The following is a 22,081-nucleotide window of genomic DNA, read 5'->3' as shown; positions in this document are numbered from 1 at the left end:
TTGGTCTATTGATGCTGGATAGCTGGAGCTAAGAAATTAGCGGTGATTAAGAAGAGACCAGCAGGGCTCATGAGATGGCTCTGCAGGTAAGAGCACTGACTGTTCTTCCAAAGGTTCTGAGTTCAAATCCCAGCAACCCACATGGTGGCTCACAATCATATGTAATGAGATCTGACACCCTCTGGTGTGTCTGAAGACAGCTACAGTGTACTTACATATAATAATAAATAAATCTTTAAAAAAAAAAGAAGAAGAAGAAGAAGAAGAAGAAGAGACCAGCATCATTGAGGTGACATCTTTTGGGACGTGTTTTCTGAGAGCACAGAGGCTGTGATCCAGAGAGAGCCAAGGTTGTACTTCATGCTGCAGAGGAACTTGGTAATGTGTAAGAGTTACCCAGGTGGTACTGGTTTTGAAGGCATGAAGGGGTCACACAGAGCAGCTGAGGCTCGGCACTGTGAGAGGCCATTGAAGGCCATTGGTTAAAGTGCAGCCTCAGTTGCAATTGAAGGGGTCATGCAAAGGAGTTGAGGCTTGGTACCATGAAGAAAGCCTATGAGAGGCTATTGGTGAAGCCTAGTTACAGTGGAAGACAGCAGTGTTTTGGAGATGCCAGTACCATGAGATGACCACCAAGAACAGCAGCAGCAGTGGAGTACAGGCATCTGGAGCCTAGAAGACAAGGTGTGTGCTACAAAGGGCTTGGCTGGAGAAGTGACCCAGGCCCTTGGAGGAATCCAGAAGATCATGAGTTGGATTCCAGACATTGGATAGTTGGAGTTTAATTTTTGCTTTTGATTGTGACTATGCCCTGATATTTTTCCCTCTTGAAGGAAGAAATATTTTAGTGGATCCCACAGTTAAGAGACTTTTAATTGTAAAAAGACTTTGGATTTTAAAAGATATTGGATATTTTAAAAGGATTGAACTTTTAATATGTAAAGACTGTGGGACTTTTAAAGTTGTTTAGATCTTGGGGATGAATAAGAACTAAGGGTTGAGGCTTACTAGTGATGTGTTTGTGTGTCAAGTTGACAAGGGGTCAATTGTACTGGCTGGTTTTGTGTCAACTTGACACAGCTGGAGTTATCACAGAGAAAGGAGCTTCAGTTGAGGAAATGCCTCCATGAGATACAACTGTAAGGCATTTTCTCAATTAGTGATCAAGGGGGAAATGCCCCTCATGGGTGGGACCATCTCTGGGGTGGTAGTCTTGGTTCTATAAGAGAGCAGGCTGAGCAAGCCAGGGGAAACAAGCCAGTAAGTAATATCCCCCCATGGCCTCTGCATCAGCTCCTGCTCCCTGACCTGCTTGAGTTCCAGTCCTGACTTCCTTCGGTGATGAACAGCAGTTTGGAAGTGTAAGCTGAATAAACTCTTTCCTCCCCAACTGCTTCTTGGTCATGATGTCTGTGCAGGAATAGAAACCCTGACTAAGACAACTGCTCTGCACCTCTCCTAGGCAGGCCGTGGGCTTGTCTAGGACTTGTGCTATGGAGAGTTTAACCCTGCCGCAGCAAGATAACAACCCCACTGCTCATTCAGCAATGAGTCCAGCTAAAGGGAGTCTTCACCGGCGTAACGACAGTGATCACAGATGTGTTGTCTTTAGAATATGGAGCACAGAGCTTAAATATGAACATGTCTCACGAGTAGTCAGAAATTAGATCTAATTCAGACTACATGACACCACCCTCAGTTGCCAGGAGTGGACATGAATTATGAGTACAGGAGACACAAGGAACGCCCAAGGACCAAGCCATAGGGAGGTAAGGAGAGGGCCTTAGGCCAGACAGGGCAGAGAACTAGGAAGTAGGAGCAGGATGCCAGTGCCATGGAGTTTGTCTGCTGTATGTCCTGTGTGTCTTCTGTAACTAGGAAGCGCCTGCCTCGCAGCCAGTGTTTGGGAAAGGCAGCAAACCAAAAGCTCCAGGGAAGAAATGAAAGTTTCAAGGCACAGGCCAAAGTGCTCCACTCTACAGACATGATAGAATGAGACCTGAGAAAAGATCTATGGAATTCGATTTTTCCCTTTTAATTCTGTTTTGTTTTGCTATTGGTTTATGTTGATATAGCCTTAGCTAGTCTGGAATGCCCTATGGCCAGACTACCTTCAAACTCAAAGCAATCCTCCTGCTGAAGTTTCCAGAGCCTTGAAATACAGTGTGCTCACAAGTTAGGGCCAAGAGGAAATAGATAGGAAACAGCTGAAAACAAAAAGAAGAGAAGAAGATACAAAAGGTCGATGATGTGATGAAAACACAGAGAGAGCAAGTAAGGCCTCAAAGGGCTTACAGTGTTCAAGAAATGAGACGCCCATTACATCCAAACCATGAAACCTAGACATCTGGAAATACAGCTCCCTGCTCAGGGAATGGGGGATGTCTTTAATCCCAGCACTTGGGAGGCAGAGTCAGGCTGATCTTTGTGGGTTCAAGGAGAACCTGTTCTACCAAGTGAGTTTCCGAACAGCCACAGTTACATAAAGAAACCCTGCCTCAAAAAACAAACACAAAAAGAACAACAATAACCAAAATGATGATGATGATAACAATAATAAGTTGTTTTTATTATTATTATTTCTTCTTGTACTTTTACTGATTATTACCTTAAAACAGTTTTCTGGTTTTTTGTTTTTTGTCTTTTCGAGACAGGGTTTCTCTGTGTAGCCCTGGCTGTCCCAGAACTCACTTTGTAGACCAGGCTGGCCTGGAACTTAGAAATCCGCCTGCCTCTGCCTCACAACAGTTTTCTGAACCAACAAGCACAACACTCTAGACTTTAAGTACAAACGGACAAGATAAAATTACTTCTAAGGTCAGAAATATTTGAACCCAATATTGAAATACAGGCCAAAGACTGCTACCCAAAGCCAGGTATAATGGAGCACATTTAATCTCAGCACTAGGAAGCAGAGGCAGGCTGATCTCTGAGTTCAAGGCCAGCCTGGTCTACAGAGAGAGTTCTCAAAACAGCCAGGACTACATAGAGAAACCTTGTCTGAAAAACAAACAAACAAAAGATTGCTACGTAAATCATCTGTAATGTATATATGAAATTATCCATCTATATCCTATAATAATATTCATGCCGTCGTCCTTTGGCTGTAGCTCCATTTCCATTGTTACTAAGAAGCTGTCAACATTGCAGACATCTGAATTAATGAGAAAACAGGAAAGGTACATGCTCACTTAGAACCTGAGACACAGCCTGAAGTGTCTACTCAGCACAAATGAAGCTCGCTTTCATCTGAAGGTAACATAAATTCTGGGGCTCTAAGAAAACCACTACAAGTGTTACATTCCCATTTCAAAATCTTCAAGCTAAGATAAATTGGTACCAGCATAGTGGGGTATTCCTGTGACAACATGACCATGTTTTAGGGAGGACTGTGGAAGGATTTTGAAACTTTGGGCTAGAAGATCCATTCGGTGTTAAGAGCTCCGTGGGATGTTGTGTAGGAGCTTGGAAGATAATGTTGAGAACAGTGCAGAAGATGGAGGCCTGGCTTGTGAAATTTCAGAGGGAAGATTAAAGACTCTTTTCAGGGCCATTGCTATTTTGATTGTGAAGGCTCGGTGGTTCTGGTTAGCTGGGGCTGAAGAATCAGCTGTGATTGACAAGTTACCAGAACTACTAAGTGAAAACCTTTGCATTTCTGGGAATATTGATGCTGGTTAGCTGGAGCTAAGAAATTAGCAGTGATTAAGAAGAGACCGGCATCATTGAGGTGACATCTTCAGAGAAGTGTTTTCTGAGAGCACAGAGGCTGTGTTCCTGAGATAGCCAAGGTTGTACCTTGTGCTGCAACAGGATTTGGTAATATGTAAGGGTCACCCAGGTGATGCTGGTTTTGAAGGCACGAAGGGGTCATGCAGAGCAGCTGAGGCTCGGCACTGTGAGAGGCCAGGGAAGGCAAATGGTGAAGGTGCAGTCTCAGTTGCAATTGATGCCCCAGGACTGAAGGGGTCATGAAAAGTAGTTGAGGCTTGGCACCATGAAGTGAGCCTATGAGAGGCTATTGGTGAAGCCTATAGTTACAGTGGAAGACAGCAGTGTTTTGGAGATGCCAGTACCATGAGATGACCACCAAGAACAGCAGCAGCAGAGGAGTACAGGTGCGTGCCTAGAAGACAAGGTGTGTGCTACAAAGGGCATGGCTGGAGAAGTGACCCAGGTCCTTGGAGGAATTCAGAAGATCATGAGTGGATCCTAGACATTGGACGGTTGGAGTTTGATTTTGCTTTTGATTGTGACTGTGCCCTGATATTTTTCCCTCTTGCAGGAAGAAATTTTAGTGGATCCCATAGTTAAAAGACTTTTAGTTGTAAAAAGACTTTGAATTTTAAAAGAGATTAGATGTTTTAAAGGGATTGAAATTTTAATATCTAAGAATTTGCAAAGACTGTGGGACTGCTCATCCTCCATTGTCCTAACTTTTCCGAGATTCTGTGCTATGAATCAAAAAGAGAGAGGAGATAAAACAGACATAGGGAATTCCCTAACCCGTTCTGTCTCCTCTGAGTCTGATGTAAGTCTTCAGTGATACTAATATGCTTTGCATTACCATTAAGTGTGCATTTTAAAATCAAGCTGTCACATGTCACTAGCAGCCTTGCTTTGACTGCCATGTAATTTTATACATTTCTAGAACAGTTATGAATAGCTTAAGCTTACAAATGGACTTCTAAAGCCCTTAACTTAACGACACTTTGACTTTGCAGAACAGCAATAATTTGGGCTTATTCACACATCGGTTCCAAGGCCAAGGTCTGCTCCTCCTCATGAAGTTCCTTTGATAGACAGGCTGATGTTCCCCATAATCTAGTATTGTGCCCAGTGCCTTGTTACTTCCAATCACTCTTGCTAGACTATAACCCACCCTGAACCATGCCCCCTAACAACATAACCAGATACAAAGCTCATCCAAATTCTGCTTCTGTCTTCATGGTTTCTGAATTTGTTCTAATTGGCCTCATCTTCTATTCTCATAAAAACATAGTCCTGTGTTTTCATCATACCACATCTCAGCACTGTATTTGTACCTACATACATACTACAGCATTTATATGTGTGTTATCCTGCATACTATAGCATGTACACATGTGTAATATCCCTTTTCCTCCTCAACCCTGCAGACTCCTGATGGTCAGCTCGGTCAGTCATAATACACCCCACACTGGGTAACTTAACCAACAGAACCACGTTCCGCAGAGTTCTGGGTGCTGGAAGGCTATATATAGTCAAGGGGATGGCAAGCTTGGATCCTGGTGACCTGCTATATCCTCAAATTGCCGTTCTTTCGGGTTTCAGGAGGAAGGCAAACACAGATAAGCATACACTGTCTGATGTCTCACATTCCTTGGTTCTCTTATTTTGTCGGCAGGGCCTTACCATGCAACCTAGAATGGCCCTGAACTTGGGATTCTTCTGCCTCATTCCTGAGGACGAGGATTATAGGCCTGTACTAGCCCACACTGCTCTGATGGCTCTTCAAAGAACAACATAAGTTCTAGGGGCTCTTTCGATACATTTTAACCTGAACTATTTCCTCCATACCTCACCTCCAAATATAGCCACCCTGGAGGTTTGGGTTTTAGGGTAAGAATTCTGACCAGATACAAACATTCACTGTTACAAAGCCCCGTCTGTCTCACGCGTCACAGTGCTCCATGACTTAGCACCTCTTCACCTTGGTCCCTTCATGTTTCCGTAGCACTCTGTGGCCTAGATACGGCTGTGGGTTTTGACTGCCTATGTATGCTGAAAGAGAAAATGCTCAGAAAGGGTGCTCCCCTTGCCCGAGTCTGTCTGCCTGCATTATTCAAGCCTATGCTTCTTACTCATGTCCTCACACATCTGACTGGATCATTCTAACAGCGTACTCCTCCACTTCCCCTTGTAATTCTGTCAGTGTTCACTTCACACATCTGCAGACACTTCAGATGCACAAAGACTAGGGACTGCCAAGTTGTCCTGAAGAGCAAACTTCCTTTGACCATCAAGTAAAGTCACTCTTATCACTAATTATAATGACTAAAGATTATTGATGTGAATTTTGGGACATTAATCATCTAACTTGCTTTCCATGTTTCTGCTATATCCTTCTGTATTTCTTTACTTTTAACCTTTCATTATAATTATATTTTAGATACACCACCCATAATATAATAGAATCACAGAATTATTCGCAGTTCTGTAACTGAGGATTTCTCAGGTTACGCATGACAAGTTAACTCTGCTCCCATCTACATTTGAATTGAGGCCTGTCATTGTATCCTGTAATATCCACTTACCAAAGTCTGCTACGTCTTCCCCTTGTCTACCTTTTACTAAAATCACTGTTTCTGAGTGACGTATCAGAAGAGTGATGCTGTAAATGACACGGGTAGGATGCTGTATTTTCAGGAGAGAACCTGGAAACTGTAATAAAATCAGCTAAGGGCTGGGGACCTAGCTCAGTGACAGAAGGCCTGGTTACCATTCAAAGACTGTGGGTTCGAGCTCTAGCACCACAAAATGAAACAAATATAAAAACTAACCAAAAATAAATCTGCTTTAAAAAAAATTTAATTTCTTACATCTACTTATTTGTGTGTTGTGTATGTGTGTGCATGCAGAGGTCAGAGGGCCACTTTCAGAGTCAGCTGCCTCCTTTCTACCATGTGACCCTAGGGCATTAGACTTGGAGGCTAGCACCTTTCCTGGCTAAGCCATGTCAACAGCCCAACTCTGATTTTCATACTCAACAGGTGGTGGCTACCCTACCCATGACTGGCAGCTTAGCAGGAATCTGTTCTCTATACTACTTTTAACTTACAACCTCTCTGAATTCATACAAAACCTTTGAATACTTACATCCTCTTCTCCTTCATCGTCTAATTCATCATCATCATCTTCTCCTTCTTCACACAGAGGTGGAGGTAAAGGGCCAAGGATGCCTTCGTCCACAGTAGTAACGGGTTCTCCTACCAGTTTAGGGGGTAAAGGAGGGCCGATTAGCTCATCGTCAGATGAATCAGAACTGTCGTCACTCTCACTGTCACTGCTGCTTGTGTCCCTGGAAACACAGAAACAGTCACTCTTTCTTCTTCTGCTGCAGACCCTTCACCGCTCTAGGCATCTCTGCACACAGCACCAAGTTCTCAGGAAACCCCACCTCTCCTATAATGAATGAGATTTCCAACTATGTTTAGATTTGCAGTTCAAGCACTACGTGAATAAATGCATTGCTTAAATCTTACTTTGTCTTGGCTGGCATGCTGCTTCACACACCTTTAATCCCAGCACTCAGAATGAAAAGAAAGGAGTTTTTCTTTTTTTAATGCAAAATTATCTGGCCACTGAAAACATTAAACTAAAACGTTGATCCTTAGCAGCTACGCTAAGTTAACTATGTTGCCTAGCTCAAAAATAAGCATTAAACTGAGGAAGAAGAAGAAGGAGGAGGAGGAGGAGGAGGAGGAGGAGGAGAAGGAGAAGAAGAAGAAGAAGAAGAAGAAGAAGAAGAAGAAGAAGAAGAAGAAGAAGAAGAAGAAGAAGAAGAAGAAGAAACAGAAAGAAGAAAATGCACTCCATGTCCCATGACTCAGTGTGGTGCCAAAGCAGGCACTGAAGCCTGAGGAAGGTACAGGGGGTAGAGCTGCTCCGAGTCACATCCTCCCTTCCCATCTCCCAGGTCAGCTTGGAGCCACACATTAACTGATATCCACAACCAAGTTTAATTTACAAAGTAAATTCATAAGCAAAATTCACTACTTTTACTGTGATTATTTGTTTTTGAGACAGGGTTTCTCTGAATAGCCTTGGCTGTCCAGGAACTCACTCTGAAGACCAGGCTGACCTCAAACTCAAAGATCCCCCTACCTCTGCCTCCCAAGGGCTGGGACTAAAGGTGTGTGTCACCATGCCCAGCCTGTGAATTGCTTAAAAAGCAAATAACCAAACAGTTTCTACCTTACAGATGTACATGACATTTCTCTCCTAACTGAAGTGATATTCCACAAGCTCAATGACACCCGTCTTTCATGTCCATAACTTATGAGTGGCAATTTATATCCACATAACAGTGATAGTGGTGGTGGTTGTCCTTTTGATTTTGGTTTTTGATTGAGAAGGATCTCAAATAACCCTTGAGCTCCCAATCTTCCTGCCTCCACTTCTTTGGCTTTTTGTTTGTTTGTTTGTTTGTTTGTTTGTTTTTGGTTTTTCGAGACAGGGTTTCTCTGTGTAGCCCTGGCTGTCCTGGAACTGATTCTGTAGACCAGGCTGGCCTCGAACTCAGAAATTCGCCTACCTCTGCCTCCCGAGTGCTGGGATTAAAGGCGTGTGCCACCATACCTGGCGTCTGCCTCCACTTCTTACAAGCGACATTTACATGGGCCACCAGGGCAGGTTCACATAACATTTTTCTTTGGTTTTGTTTTTGAGACAGGGTCTTACTCCTGGAACTCACAAAGATCCCCCTGCCCCACTTTCCAAGTGCTGGTGCTAAGGATGCGCACGGCCACACCTGGCCCATACGCCTCTTCTTTAAAGCCAAGACACATGGAAAATATTAGGTGATTATCTTTTTCTAAATTAAATGTCAGAAACATTCCACATTTTTTAGAAACTATTTACAAGGTATATGATACTGATTCTCAACACACCACAAGGCAAAATAATAATAATAACCTAGTTGCTATTTCAGGATATATTAATAGCTGGGTGGGGTGACATATACCTTTAATCTCAGCACTCAGGAGGCAGAAGCAATCAGATCTCTGTGAATTCAATGCCAACCCTGTATACATAATGAGTTACAGGACAGCCAGGACTGCCTAGAGAGACCCTATCTCAAAAAACAAAAACTATAAATATATAGATACAATATACTAATGACAAGGCATAGTGGTATACATTTGCAATCCTAAGATTCCAAGAGATAAAGACAGAAGGTTTGTTGTGAATTTCAGGACATTAATGGTTACAAAGCAAGCCTGTGCCTCAAAAATAAGTAAATAACCAAAAGTGAATAAATAAAAATAAGCTAATACATGTGAGTGTGTTCCTGTGACTGTATTTCTCAGTGAGACCGTCAGGAGTGCAGAAGGATGCTCAGAAATGAATTGCCATCATAAGCAGCAATTTACCATTATGTGCATAGTTAGGCATAATGGCACATGCCTACAATAACAGTACTCAGAAAGAAGATGCAGAAAGAACAGAAGTTCCTGGCCAACCTGTCTCAAAAACATATAGTATACACACAATATATAGCATGCACAAGCTCTTATTGATTTCTAGAGTATCCTCCCCTAAACCTGTGCACTAAAAACTATCACCGACTCTCTCACGTGGCACTTACTGTCAATCCCAGCTAGCTACTTCGGAGACTAGAAACAGAGAAGCCTCACCTCAAAACCACTAAGGGCCCCCCAAATGAAGGAAATGAGGGAGGAGGGGGTGGGAGGCTTGGGGAGGAAACTGGGAAGGGGGATCACATTTGAAATGTAAATAAACAATAAAAATTAAAAAGAAATCTAAAACAAGAAAGAAAATGATCAAAATCACAAACCTGGCACATCCCTAGAACAGTGTTGGACGCCTGCCTGCCTATACAACATAGCCATCAAGAGGAGCCAAAAATAAATTTTACAATGAATGGCTTCTACTTCAACAAAACGCATGGGACAAGTGTTTCTACACCACTTTCTCTTAAAACACTGTATCACAAGATCCCCAGCTCCAAAGCTGACTCAGCATTTCCATGTCCTAGGTACACAACTGTCTAAGGTGGAGAGACAATGCGTCTTTTCTCACTACACTGTATTATGACCACATAGAGAATGGGTGTTGAGAAGCCTTGCGGGAAGCCAGGCACCTGCATGATGACTGTGAGCGCTCTCTGGCTGCACTTGAGCTTGACGGTGCTGACTCAATATCTTCAATTTGTTTCCTTAATTCTTTTTCTCTGTTCATTTCTTCCTCTTTTTCTCTTGCTTCTGTAAGTTAAAAGTAAACACAATTTCCATCAGTCGGATTTATCGATATTAGGCTGAAAATTAAGTTACAAAGACAGTGTGACTAGAAGACCTGCCCAAAACAAACAGAGCTGGGTCTCATCCCGAGCAGAGCAAGAAGCAGGAGAGGTAGCACACATCTGGAATGGAATCCCCCGGGAAGAAGCAGGAGAGGTAGCACACATCTGGAATGGAATCCCCCGGGAAGAAGCAGGAGAGGTAGCACACATCTGGAATGGAATCCCCCGGGAAGCAGAGGCAGGGCCACAGGTGGCTCAACAGTAAAGGATGGTGTGGTGGTACACACACGGTTAAGCCCAAAGCTAGGGAGAAAGAGGCAGGTGGATCTCTGTATGGTGGAGGCAAGCCTGGTTGACAGAGGGCCACATAGTGAGACCTCTTACAAAGGACCCATGTTTGGTTCCCAAAAGGCAAGCAGGCAACACACAACAGCCTTTAAGATCAGCTCCAGGGGCGTCTAATACATTTAGCCTATCAGCAATCTGCACTCACGTGTACCTACCACACTCAGACACACAAAAACTATTAATAACAGCAAAGACTAAACAGCCTGTGGCACAGGCACCACAAGAAAAGCTGAGCACAGTGACAATGACACAGAAATCTGACTTCTAGGCATATACGGGAGAAACTGAAGATTGTCCAGGAGTATTTTGTTGCTGTTTGGGTTTTTTTTTTTTTGGTTTTGTTTTTTGAGACATGGTTTCTCTGTATAGTTGCGGCTGTCCTAGAACTAGTTCTGTAAACCAGGCTGACTTCAAACTCCATCTGTCTCTGCCCCCAAGGGGCTAGGATTAAATGCGTGTACAACCCCCACCGCCTTACTAGTTTTAGTTTTTTGGGAATCAAGATCTGACTACGTAGTCTTGGCCAGCCTGAAGCTTGCTGTGTAGATGAGGCTGGCCTCAGATCACCAGCATATGTCCCTGCTCTCCCTCTTGTGTGGTAGCACCATCATGCACATCCTGCGTGGCTTTAAAAACAGAGTTTTTCAGAGGTAGTTTTTCACCCAAAATCATAGCATTATTGCAAACACCTAAAATGGTGCAACAAATTGCCATCAACAGATGAATGGGTGAGCAAAACGTGGTACACATCCATACAATGGAGTATTATAATTCAGTCTGTAAAAGAAAGGGTACTCAGCAATGGATGAATCCCTATTCTAAGTGGAACAAGCCAGTCATACAAAAGATAAATACTGAATACACTTATGCAATAGTATAGAATATATAAAATAACCCAGAACAGTCAAAAATCAAACAGAAAGTAGAAAAGAGCTAGAGGAAAATAAATTATTATTTTTAAAAAGTTTATTTATTCATTTATTTATTTAAAGTTTCAGTTTCATAGGGTAAAGAGAGTTATGCAGATGGATTGTGGCTACAGCTATATAGTATTAAACACTTACAAATGGGGACAAGGGGCTGAAGAGATGGCTCAGTGGTTAAGAGCACTCCTGCTCTTGCAGAGGTCCTGGGTTCAATTCCCAGCAACCACATGGTGGCTCTCAACCATCTATACTGGGATCTGATGCCCTCTTTTCTGGCATACAAGTGTGCATGCAGATAGAACACTCAAAATAAACAAATAAGTCTTTTTTTTAAAAAAAAATGGGGCGAGGTGAGATGGCAGCAGGTAAAGATGTTTATTACCAAGTCTGACCACCGCAGTTCGATCCCCAAAACCCAACTCCTTCAAGTTGTCCTCTGACCTTGTGCAGTGGCCTGAACCACTGCCCACCTACACACCCAATCAATCAATCAATCAATGCAATTCAAAGGTTTTAATGGAGCTGGTTGGTGTTGGTGCTGAGCATCTTTAATCCCAGCACTAGGGAGGCAGAGGCAGACAGATCTCTGAGATCAAGGCAACAATGGTCTACAGAGTGAGGTCCAGGACACCCAGGGCTTCACAGAGAAACGCTGTCATGACAAGAAAATGTTCTAATAGCCAAGGACCTGCTCTGCATTTAGATCCTCAGAGCCCATGCTTTTAAATCTGAGCTCAGGTGGGTTCATCCGAATCTCAGCTATGCACACGTGGAGACAAATGAATCCCTTGAGTTTGCCGACCAGTCAGCCTACCTGACTCAGCCGCTCCAACTCAGACCTTTGCAAACAAGAGCCAGATGTGGCAGTGCACATCTTCTACCCCAGCGCTTCGGGGGCAGGGATAGGGAATCTCTGTAAGTTCACGGTTCCCTGGTACACAGTGTGAACCAGTACAGTCAAAACTAAATAGAGACCATGTGTCAAAATAACAAAATGATGATGATGATGGTGATGATGGTAATATGGAGATTAATGCAGGAGAAATCCAACTTGACCTTCTGACTTCCATGAGCATACACAAACACACACACACCCAACAATTTCTTTAAATGGTTGAGCTGGCCAGGTATGGTAATGTACACCTGTAATCCTAATACTCAGGAGGTAGAAGTAGGGCTACAAGTTCAAGGTCAGCCTGAGCTACACAGCAAGATTTAGTACCAAATTAAGAAAAAATATTGAGGCTGAGCAGTGGTGGTGAACACCTTTAATCCCAGCACTTGGGAGGCAGAGGCAGGCGGATTTCTGAGTTTGAGACCAGCCTGGTCTACAGACTGATTTCCAGGACAGCCAAGGCTACACAGAGGAACCTTGTCTAAAAAAAAAAAAAAAAAAGCTGAAGATAGTAAATTTTATGTTGTATTTTATCACAACTTTAAACACTGGAAAAGAAATGATCAACCTAAATAACCAACAATGAGAAAGGAATTAAACAAAATTATTACATAAAGCATCTCAATATAGTATAAAATATAGGCAATAAAATGGTGATGAGCATTTATATTACAGTCAAGAGAGAAAGAGTGATCAAGACTGTTAGAACGAATCTTTCTGTTCAGCAAATTCACACTGCTGAAACAATGTGATAGCAGTATTACGCATGACTGTGAAGAAAATAGTGATAGAGAACACAGATCCAATGAGCAAATGCTATTAGATGCTAAACAGAAATGCACAGACCAAGGGACTCCGAGGAAGAGGGTTGGGTAACTCCCCTCTTGGTGTCTCTGGCTGGGAGCAGCACTCTTCCGTCTGGATTCCCTGCCCGGGACCTTTCACCAGAATGCCAAAATCATGACAGGTTTTTTTAACTACCCTGAGCCTCTAGAGGTTGGCTGGTTTGCTTTTAGACATAAAAAACTTATCCAAAAGAATTCTTCCTCTGCTAATCTCACTTGGCATCTGGGAAGGGGACATGAAAAGCAAAGGAATTACATAAATACTTTGGCTTTCTTTTGCTACCATCCCCATAATTTAAAAAAAAATAATCTAACTTTTTTTTAAATGAGTTGTTGCCTATGCTTAAAATCCCAACACTGGGGAAACAGAGTCAGGAGGGCTGACACAAGCTAAAGGCCAGCTCGTGCTACAAAGGGAGACGTCTGACTTTAAAAAAGACTTTTTTAGGGCTGGAGAGGTGGCTCAGCGGTTAAGTGCACTGACTGCTTCTCCAGAGGTTCCAATCCAATTCCCAGCAGCCACGTGGTGGCTCACAACCATCTGTAATGGGATCTGGCGCCCTCTTCTGGTGTGTCTGAAGAAAGCCAATTATGTGTATGTAAAACAAATAATCTTTAAAATGATAATTTTTTTTTTTTTTTTTGGTTTTTAGAGACAGGGTTTCTCTGTATATACCTGGCTGTCCCGGAACTCACTCTGTAGACCAGGCTGGCGTCCAACTCAGAAATCCGCCTGCCACTGCCTCCCAAGTGCTGGCATTAAAGGCATGCGACACCACGCCCGGCTAATAAAATTTTTAAAGTCAAAATTTCAATTAAATCTATACACCTGAAGCTAAACAGTGGCAAAGAGCTTTGTAACAAGAATATTTTATTCTTTGCAGTTTCTGTTGCTGGGCCATGGAAGGCCTGGGATAAGGAGATACCTGGCAAGTATTTAAAAGAAACTAATGTTCCACATTAAAGACAGAAAATAAGTCTTCAGGAAGAGACCATGTAAATGCTTGCTCTTCGCTGAACTACTGTGGCAGAGAGCCGATCAGGACAGAAGAGTAAGGCAGAAATTATTAGCTGCCTACACAACTGCTATTTCCCCTTTATCCTTGCTAAGAAACTCATTCTTTCTTCTGTCTGTAGGAGGCGACATGGAGCCTCTGGTCATGCCCCTCGCTGCCCAGGGAAGGTGGAGCTAGAATCCAGATTAAAATATGTTGCTCTTTCAATGACCACTTTTGGAAGTGCCAGGCTATATAATAGGCCCTATCTGAGGTATACATTTTTCACTCTTAAACAGAGGTATTCAAAGCAGTTGCCCTACCTTGACTATCAGTCTGCTTCTCTGTATTTGACAACTAAAACTTCTGACAATGTGGAATCATGAAGAAGGTCGTCTCGGGACAAATCAACACCCTAAAGCACGCAAAGCAGGAAAAGGGGGGAACCGTCATGGCCCTCACACCACGACTCACAGTGGGGAAATGTCATGGCCCTCACACCACGACTCACAGGGGGGGAACCGTCATGGCCCTCACACCACGACTCACAGGGGGGGAACCGTCATGGCCCTCACACCACGACTCACAGGGGGGAACCGTCATGGCCCTCACACCACGACTCACAGGGAAAGCGCCATGCTAGAGTTCGTGTCCTAAAAGGCAGTAAGCTGTTCTTACATGAATCAATCGTAACTGTGTCTTCTGTCTCTACAAGGAAGCAAGTGCATGTTGCCATCAGCTGTGACACAAGTTAACCAAGTGCAAGGAGCCTTTAAATTTGTTCTGTAAATTAATCTGTGTGGCAATCTCTGAAGCAAATGCTACTATCCTACTTTACAGCTGAAAACTTGCCCACTTAATAGAAACATCAGTTGCCTTAGCAACAAGCTGGAGTGTGGCCCACTACTGCATCCTTCCTTGATGTGACTGGACTTTCTAGAGGGCTGTTTCTTCAGAATTCACTGACAAGCATCCCTGCTTTAAGCTAACACACCTCTCTTCAAGGGCCTATCACGTGTGACCGTCACTAACAGCTCGTTCAGCAGACCCACCCACTGTCAGAACATCACAACAGTGAACTGGTCCTCCAAATCACTCATCTCATTCTAGGAAAACAGCTGATTCCTTTCTCAGCTTTTGCCAGGTCTGGTGCTCCCACGCTCAGGAGGCAGGATCTCTGTCCAGGTCCAGCCTCATCTACAACATGAGTTCTAGGACAGCCAGCATTTTATATAGTGAGAACCCCTTTTCCAGAAACAACAACAACAAAACGCAGCTAACTTTTTTTTTTTACTACCAAACTTCAACATTTCAGTTGAGGGATGTTTTGTGCCAATCTATTGCTTCATTAAAGGAAAAAAATGGGGATTCAAGGAAGAAATTGCAGAGGAAAAATATTAGTGTTTTCATGATGGGCTGATGAGAAACCAAAGGTAAAGAGATTTCCTGAATGTAGGTGCCTGGGCATTTTTACCCAGTACAAAAACAAGTACAGCAAAAAACTCTAAATATGCCTTCTCTTTACAAAAGCAAACCGATTTCCCACACATTTTTTCTTCCTAGGATCTCAATGAGGATTTTGGATAAGCATTTCTCTAAAGTCACACCATATTGTATGCATGTTGCCCCAGTGCTCACAGGACAGAGTAGGGTCACTTTACACCTGAAGTTAGCTTCAGCTACATACACACCGAGTTCCAGATTAAACTGGGCTACAGAGACCTTGTCTCAAACTAAAAGTCAGGAAAACAAGATTACTAACTATGTAAATCTGAGCATTTTCTAACGTGAGTTACCCATAGGAATTAAAAGTGAAAATGTTTCACTTGTTTGTTTGTACCAATTCACTGACCTACCATGTCATGAAAATTTATACTTAACATTGATCTATTTAATAATAACATACTAAGAAAAAAATTGGATGTGGGCACTTAAACTATATTAATCACATTAAATATTGATAATGTAGCTACTATGAATCAAGCAAAATACCCTAATTATAAAAGCAAACTAAGAGGTTTAGCTTCAAAACAGAAAATATTAAACTTACAGCGCTCTCTAAAGTACTTTGGAACACAGGTGTGAGATAATTCCAAGAAAAGTTAATCTACAATCCAGGTAGTAGAAGATATAAGACGTAACTAGAGAAAAGGGAGTTGAGGTTTAAAAAAAAAAAAAAAAAAAAAAACAGAAGTCTAATTTCTAAGTTTTTCTTTAGTATTTTCTCTTCTCAGATATTAAATCACCCATTGAAATCATACTCAAAGCCAGGCACGGTAACACACATCTACAAGCACAGGACTGGAGAAGGCAGAAGAAAATCAGGAATTCAAGGCCATCCTCAGACACCCGAGCTTGACACTTAAGTCTGATTTGAGTAAGCAAGGAAAGACTTCACTATCAGCAATAAGAATCATGATGCAATTCATCCACCTGTACAGAAGTCAGAGCCAGCAAGCTAACGGCTTATAAAAGCACCTGCTGCCAAGCCTGCTGACCCAAGTTCAATCTCCATAACCAATGTGATAGGAGAGAGGACTCCTGAAAAATCACCCTGACCTCCATCCTCTTCACACACACACACACACACACACACACAAATGTTTTGTTTTTTTTTTTAAGATTTATTATTTGTTATATGTAAGTACACTGTAGCTGTCTTCAGACACTCCAGAAGAGGGAGTCAGATCTCCTTACGGATGGTTGTGAGCCACCATGTGGTTGATGGGATTTGAACTCCAGACCTTCGGAAGAGCAGTTGGGTGCTCTTAACCACTGAGCCATCTCAGCAGCCCTCACAAATATTTTTTTAAAGTCAGTGAAATTATGTATCAACTTTAATTTTATAATCTGAATTTAATGCTCCAGGCTGGGAGAACACAAAAATAATCTCTTACAACTCTCTTTTTTTTTTTTTTTTAAAGATTTATTTTATCTATGTGAGTACACTGTTGCTCTCTTCAGACACACCAGAAGAGGGCATCGGATCCCATTACAGATGGTTGTGAGGCACCCTGTGGTTGCTGGGAATTGAACTCAGGACCTCTGGAAGAGCAGCCAGTGTTCTTAAACCCTGAGCCAGCTCTCTGGCCCTTGCTTTTCTTTTTCAACTAAATGTTCAATAGAGGTTCACATGTTGAGATCAGTAGAAGCCGCAGTTGAAATGAACAAAGAATGTGGTACTAGGCCAAGAAAGTTCCACACAATGAATTTACCCTCTTTTTTAACTTTCTTAAATGTACAAACCTAATAATTCCTCAGAACCACTCTTTTTGTTTGTTTGTTTTGGTTTGGTTTTTGGTTTTTTGAGACAGGGTTTCTCTGTGTAGCCCTGGCTGTCCTGGAACTCACTCTGTAGACCAGGCTGGCCTCGAACTCAGAAATCCGCCTGCCTCTGCCTCCCAAGTGCTGGGATTAAAGGCGTGCGCCACCACTCCCCGGCTCAAAACTACTCTTAAGTGGTATGTATATCCCACAGAAAATTTAAAAGATATGTAAACAGTACTTTACAAGGTTAAGATGCCCAATATTTTAACCTACCCAAGAATTTGTTGAGGTAAATGATATCATATTCACGTGACAGGGATGAAAAATTATACCTATCCTCCTGTCCCGTTTTCCTTCTATAGTAGACTGTGGAGCTGCTTTTTAAACCTTGGCTCTCCAACCTAGAATGCCAGGATCTAATAGGTTAGGCCATTTAAAATCATCTCCACGTAAGGATTTATTTTTAAAGCAGTATTTGGGTTACATAGACCCAACGTTCACACCTTACACCACCAAAAAAAAAAAAAAAAAAAAAAAAACTGTGCATTATTGGTATAGCTCTATTCATCCTAGCACATGAATGCAGGCACAGTAGGGTCATAGCTATACACGGTTTCAAGGCCAGCCTGAGCTACATGAAACTGTGCATCAAAAACAAGCAAGCATATAAATAGATGGTCCATCCATAGATCCACGGATTATAGTTCTAAATTCAATTTAATCTCAAATGTGTATTGACAGCCTATGTTGCCAGAAACAACTTATTTAAATAATAATAAAAAACTCACTGTCCAAAGCATTTTGAATGAGATGCTTACAACACAAGATGCCTCTGATAGTCTAAAAACTCACTAAAGCCTTTATGTTGATTTCCAAATACACTCAGGATAGCGCGCTGTGCTTCGTTTGATTTCATTGTTACTGCTGACCTTTCCAGATACATACACAGTTACAAGCATTTTGTCCCAATGCTCCTAAAACCCTTATCATTTCCTGAGTGACCGGAACTGTCTTTTCTTATTCACTAGGAACTGTTTTAGTCATTTACATCACTGGAGTTAGGGAGGGTCCCTACTACTCTGAGAAAGTGGAATAGATTCATTGTGTAAAAACTTCTAGAAGTATTAGCTTTGATGAATCTAAACCTGCTGAACATTCAGGGTGGGTTTAAACAGAGAAGGCTCACATCGAACCCACTGAACCACTTCCCGTGGCTGCTCACCTGGACTCTCTAGACTCTCACAAACCAATCAGCCTAATTGCTTCCCAGGGGAACTCTAGGATCTGTGATTAGCATGTGAAGTTGAGGAATGCTATGCTATCTTTAGATAGATGAGATCCAAACTGAACTAAATTACTGGACCGTCAGTTGATGTCAATAGGTCACCTACTTACTTTATGGTGAGAAACTCTCACACATTCTGGTACTACAAGTATGGAGTAGGGAAAACAGTTTCACTTATCCTTTTAGAAGATACTGATGTTCTTTTCCTGCCCCCACCCCGACCCCCTCCCCCAGGCCCTGTGCATATGAAGGTGAGGCATCCCTTCTGCCATCAGTCCTTGCCCTCTACATTGTTGCTGCATACTTTCCTTTTGCCACTGAGCACCTCAGTCTAGCTGGCCCATGAGTTCCAGGGACTCTTCCTGACTTCATCTCCCATCTTGCTCTAAAAGCACTGCGACTGGATGCATGCTACCGCATCTCGCTTTACATGTGGACAGATGCATACATACTACCAGACATGGTGCTACAGCCCCGTGATCTCAAATTTGCTAAAGTAAGATGATTGAGAGTTTGAGGCCTACCTAACAAGACTTCCAACTGTCTTTAAAAACATGAGCAAGGATGTACATCACTGGTAGTCTTACCTAACCGCTTACCTAACCATACGCAAGGAACTGGATTCACTAAACGGTTAGAGTGGGAGTAACAGAAGAGGGGTAAGATACAGACTAAGATATTTATTAATGAGACGACATAGCCAAGCTTTGCTTGAAAATAATCAGAGGAAAAGCAAATAAAGATGTTTATTATTATAGCAATAACAAAATAATAACTAATCATGACTAATAGTAGCTTATATAGATAGTAATACTTATAGGTTTATAATTTCTCATAATGAATTTTAAAAAGCAGTAGTAGCCAGACACAGTGTTACACGCCTTAAATGCCAGCTCTTGGGAGGTAGAAGCAGGTGGATCTCTTTGAGTTAGAAGCCAGTCTAACCTACATACCAAGTTTCAGGCTACCTTGTCTTAAAAAAAAAAAAAAAACAGCAAAAAGAAGAGGGGGAGAGAGTGAGGGGGGCACCTTAGTGGCACATGTCTTTCATCCAGCATTCAGGAAATCTCTGTAAGTCTAAGGCCAGCCCAGTCTATATGATAAGTTTTAGTGAGATCCTGTCTCAAAAAAAACATAGGTACATATGACTATATACACATCGGCATCTTTACATCTCACCGAAAAGGCTTACTTCCAATGATATTAGCTTCAAGTTCACTAACCATATAGTATATGTTATTGCTAAATAATGTACCATTTTAACTTTTGAACATTTTATTTATTATTGTTGCATGTATGAATGCTTTTGCCTGCATGGATGTCTGGGCACCATGTGTGTGCAGTGTCCAGAGAGGCTGGAAGAGGGTGTCCTATCCCCAGACACTGGAGGTCAAGGAGTTGTGAGCCATCAGGTGGATGCTGGGAACTCCACCCAGGTGCTCTGGAAGAATATCTAGTCCTCGTAATCACTGAGCCACCTTCCAGCCCCACAATTCAACATTTTAAAACCAAAACTAACTGCTGGGCACAGTAGTACACTCACTCCTAAACACTGGGTACTCAGGGAGCTGAGACAGAAGGATAACTTGGTCCATGAGTTCAAGCCTAGCCAGGGTAATACTGTAAGATCGCATAACTCTTCTTTGTCACTAAAATTGAATTTGGGTCAGATCGAGGTATTGGTAGCTCGTTCCTCCAATCTGAGCATTCAGGAGGCTGAAGGCGATACCCTGCCAGAAGTCAAAGCCATCCTGGTCTACACAGAGTCAGCCAGCATTACAGCGTGACCCTGGCTCAACTGCAAACAAAAATAAACAAACATGACAAGTACTATCACAGCACTGATTTAAATCCAGTTGTTCCCAGCCTCCAGACCTTCCTCTAGTATAAGAGAGATCTGAGTTAGAGCCAAAGAGAGCACACTGCCAGGGTTCTCTGGTTCCTAGAACGGCCAACCATCTGGAAATAAGGCTTCAGTAAGTATCTCCTACAGCTCATTAAAGCAGGGATTCAACAGCAGCAGCCACATCAGTGTGTGTCACAATGTTCTATACTGTCTGGGTCAACAAGCAATGGTGACAGCCACCTCTGGCCCAGCCTTCCAAATACTGGTTCCGCTGTAAGCAGGAAAGAAAAAAATGAAATCAAAGTCAGACAGAGGCGGGAGGAGAGATATTAAAGAAACTGCTATTCTGCTTCGATTCCTGTAAGTTATAACAGTGGCTCCTTGCTTGCTAATAAATACACTTTGTGGTTTACATTTCATGGGCATGGGTGTTTTGCCTCATCTCTGTGCATCACATGTGCCTACTGTCCACAGAGAACCAAAGACAGTACCAGGTCCTCTGGGCACCCACGTGAATACTACAGATCAAGCCCCGTGCTGGTAACCACTGATTCATCTCTCCAGCCCCCACAGGCCACACTTTTACAGGATTCTGGTATACAGACCTTCTCTATCCACATAAAATACAGGTTTTGTCAGGTTTAAAAAGGAAAATAGATACTTTACATTCTCTTTCAGAAGGAACCAGGAATTACAATTCTCTTAGCAATTCTGATTTAAAATAAATGGGTGTTTGCAAGTAAAAACAAAATTTTTGTAGGTTTTCTCCTGCTTTATCACTGTATAATGTTTATACAAGCACTGAAACCAATAGAGGGAAAATACATGTGCTGCTTACCCAGTGTTTTCCGGCTTCTTTCCACCGCTGTCCTTCGAGTTTGCTCAAACATGGCCTCCAAGTCAAATGTGCGCGCTTTCTTCCCTAGAGCAGAACAAACAACACTGTGAGCACTGAGTTTGCCCTGAGCTAGCCTGGAGCTTTCTGTGCCCCAGCTTCACTGATGGATCAATAACCACGCCATGTGTCTACTTGACCGCATATTTCCAAGACAGTGATAAAACAGTAAGGGGTAAATATACAAATTCACTATTACCTACAATGCTTGGACCAGAAGTGTTTCAAGTATCAAGAGGTGGTGCTGTTGTTTTATTTTGGAATATTTATACACAGCGTAGCATCCCTAATTCAAACCAGAAAATATAAAATTTCGGATTTTTTTGGTTTTGTTTTGTTTTGTTGTTGTTGTTTTGTTGTTTTTATTTTTTGTTTTTGTTGTTTTTGGTTTGGTTTGGTTTGGTTTGGTTTTTCGAAACAGGGTTTCTCTGTGTAGCCCTGGCTGTCCTGAACTCACTTTGTAGACCAGGCTGGCCTTGAACTCAGAAATCCGCCTGCCTCTGCCTCCTGAGTTCTGGGATTAAAGGCGTGCACCACCACCGCCCAGCATAAAACATTTTTTTGTTGGTGGTTTTTCTAGAGTTTTTTTAGTCTTGCTTCTCCCCACAAGTTAGCCTTGAACTCATAATCCTGCTGCCTCAGCCTCCCAAGATCTGAGATTATTACAGGTATCTACCAAAACAGAACCAAAATCCAAAACTTCTGAGCACTAATGTTCAAAACATACAAATTTCAGATTCTTAAAAGTAAGATTA

The 22,081-nt window shown here is 42.3% G+C and overlaps 1 protein-coding gene across 2 annotated transcripts in view; it reads right to left on the bottom strand.

The window, feature by feature from the left end:
- Wdr70 (WD repeat domain 70) overlaps positions 1-22,081 on the bottom strand; it is a 204,928-nt gene that overhangs the window by 177,884 nt on the left and 4,963 nt on the right. Inside the window, exons 3-5 of one of the 2 annotated variants that reach the window (XM_021183813.3) lie at positions 21,270-21,353; positions 9,866-9,986; positions 6,859-7,060 (exon numbers count right to left, since the gene is read on the bottom strand). In XM_021183813.3, the coding sequence (XP_021039472.1) occupies positions 6,859-7,060; positions 9,866-9,986; positions 21,270-21,353 (407 nt within the window). Of the gene's footprint in view, positions 1-6,858; positions 7,061-9,865; positions 9,987-19,291; positions 20,703-21,269; positions 21,354-22,081 lie in introns of those variants that run through there. The other variant, XM_029469553.2, reaches the window with a different exon arrangement.

This window comes from Mus caroli, unplaced genomic scaffold, assembly GCF_978045245.1.
Source record: "Mus caroli unplaced genomic scaffold, Mus_caroli_1 scaffold_16, whole genome shotgun sequence".
In the NCBI taxonomy this organism is placed as follows: Eukaryota; Metazoa; Chordata; class Mammalia; order Rodentia; family Muridae; genus Mus; species Mus caroli.
Note: the sequence above shows the minus strand (reverse complement) of the source record. Positions and strands in the feature narration are given on the sequence as shown.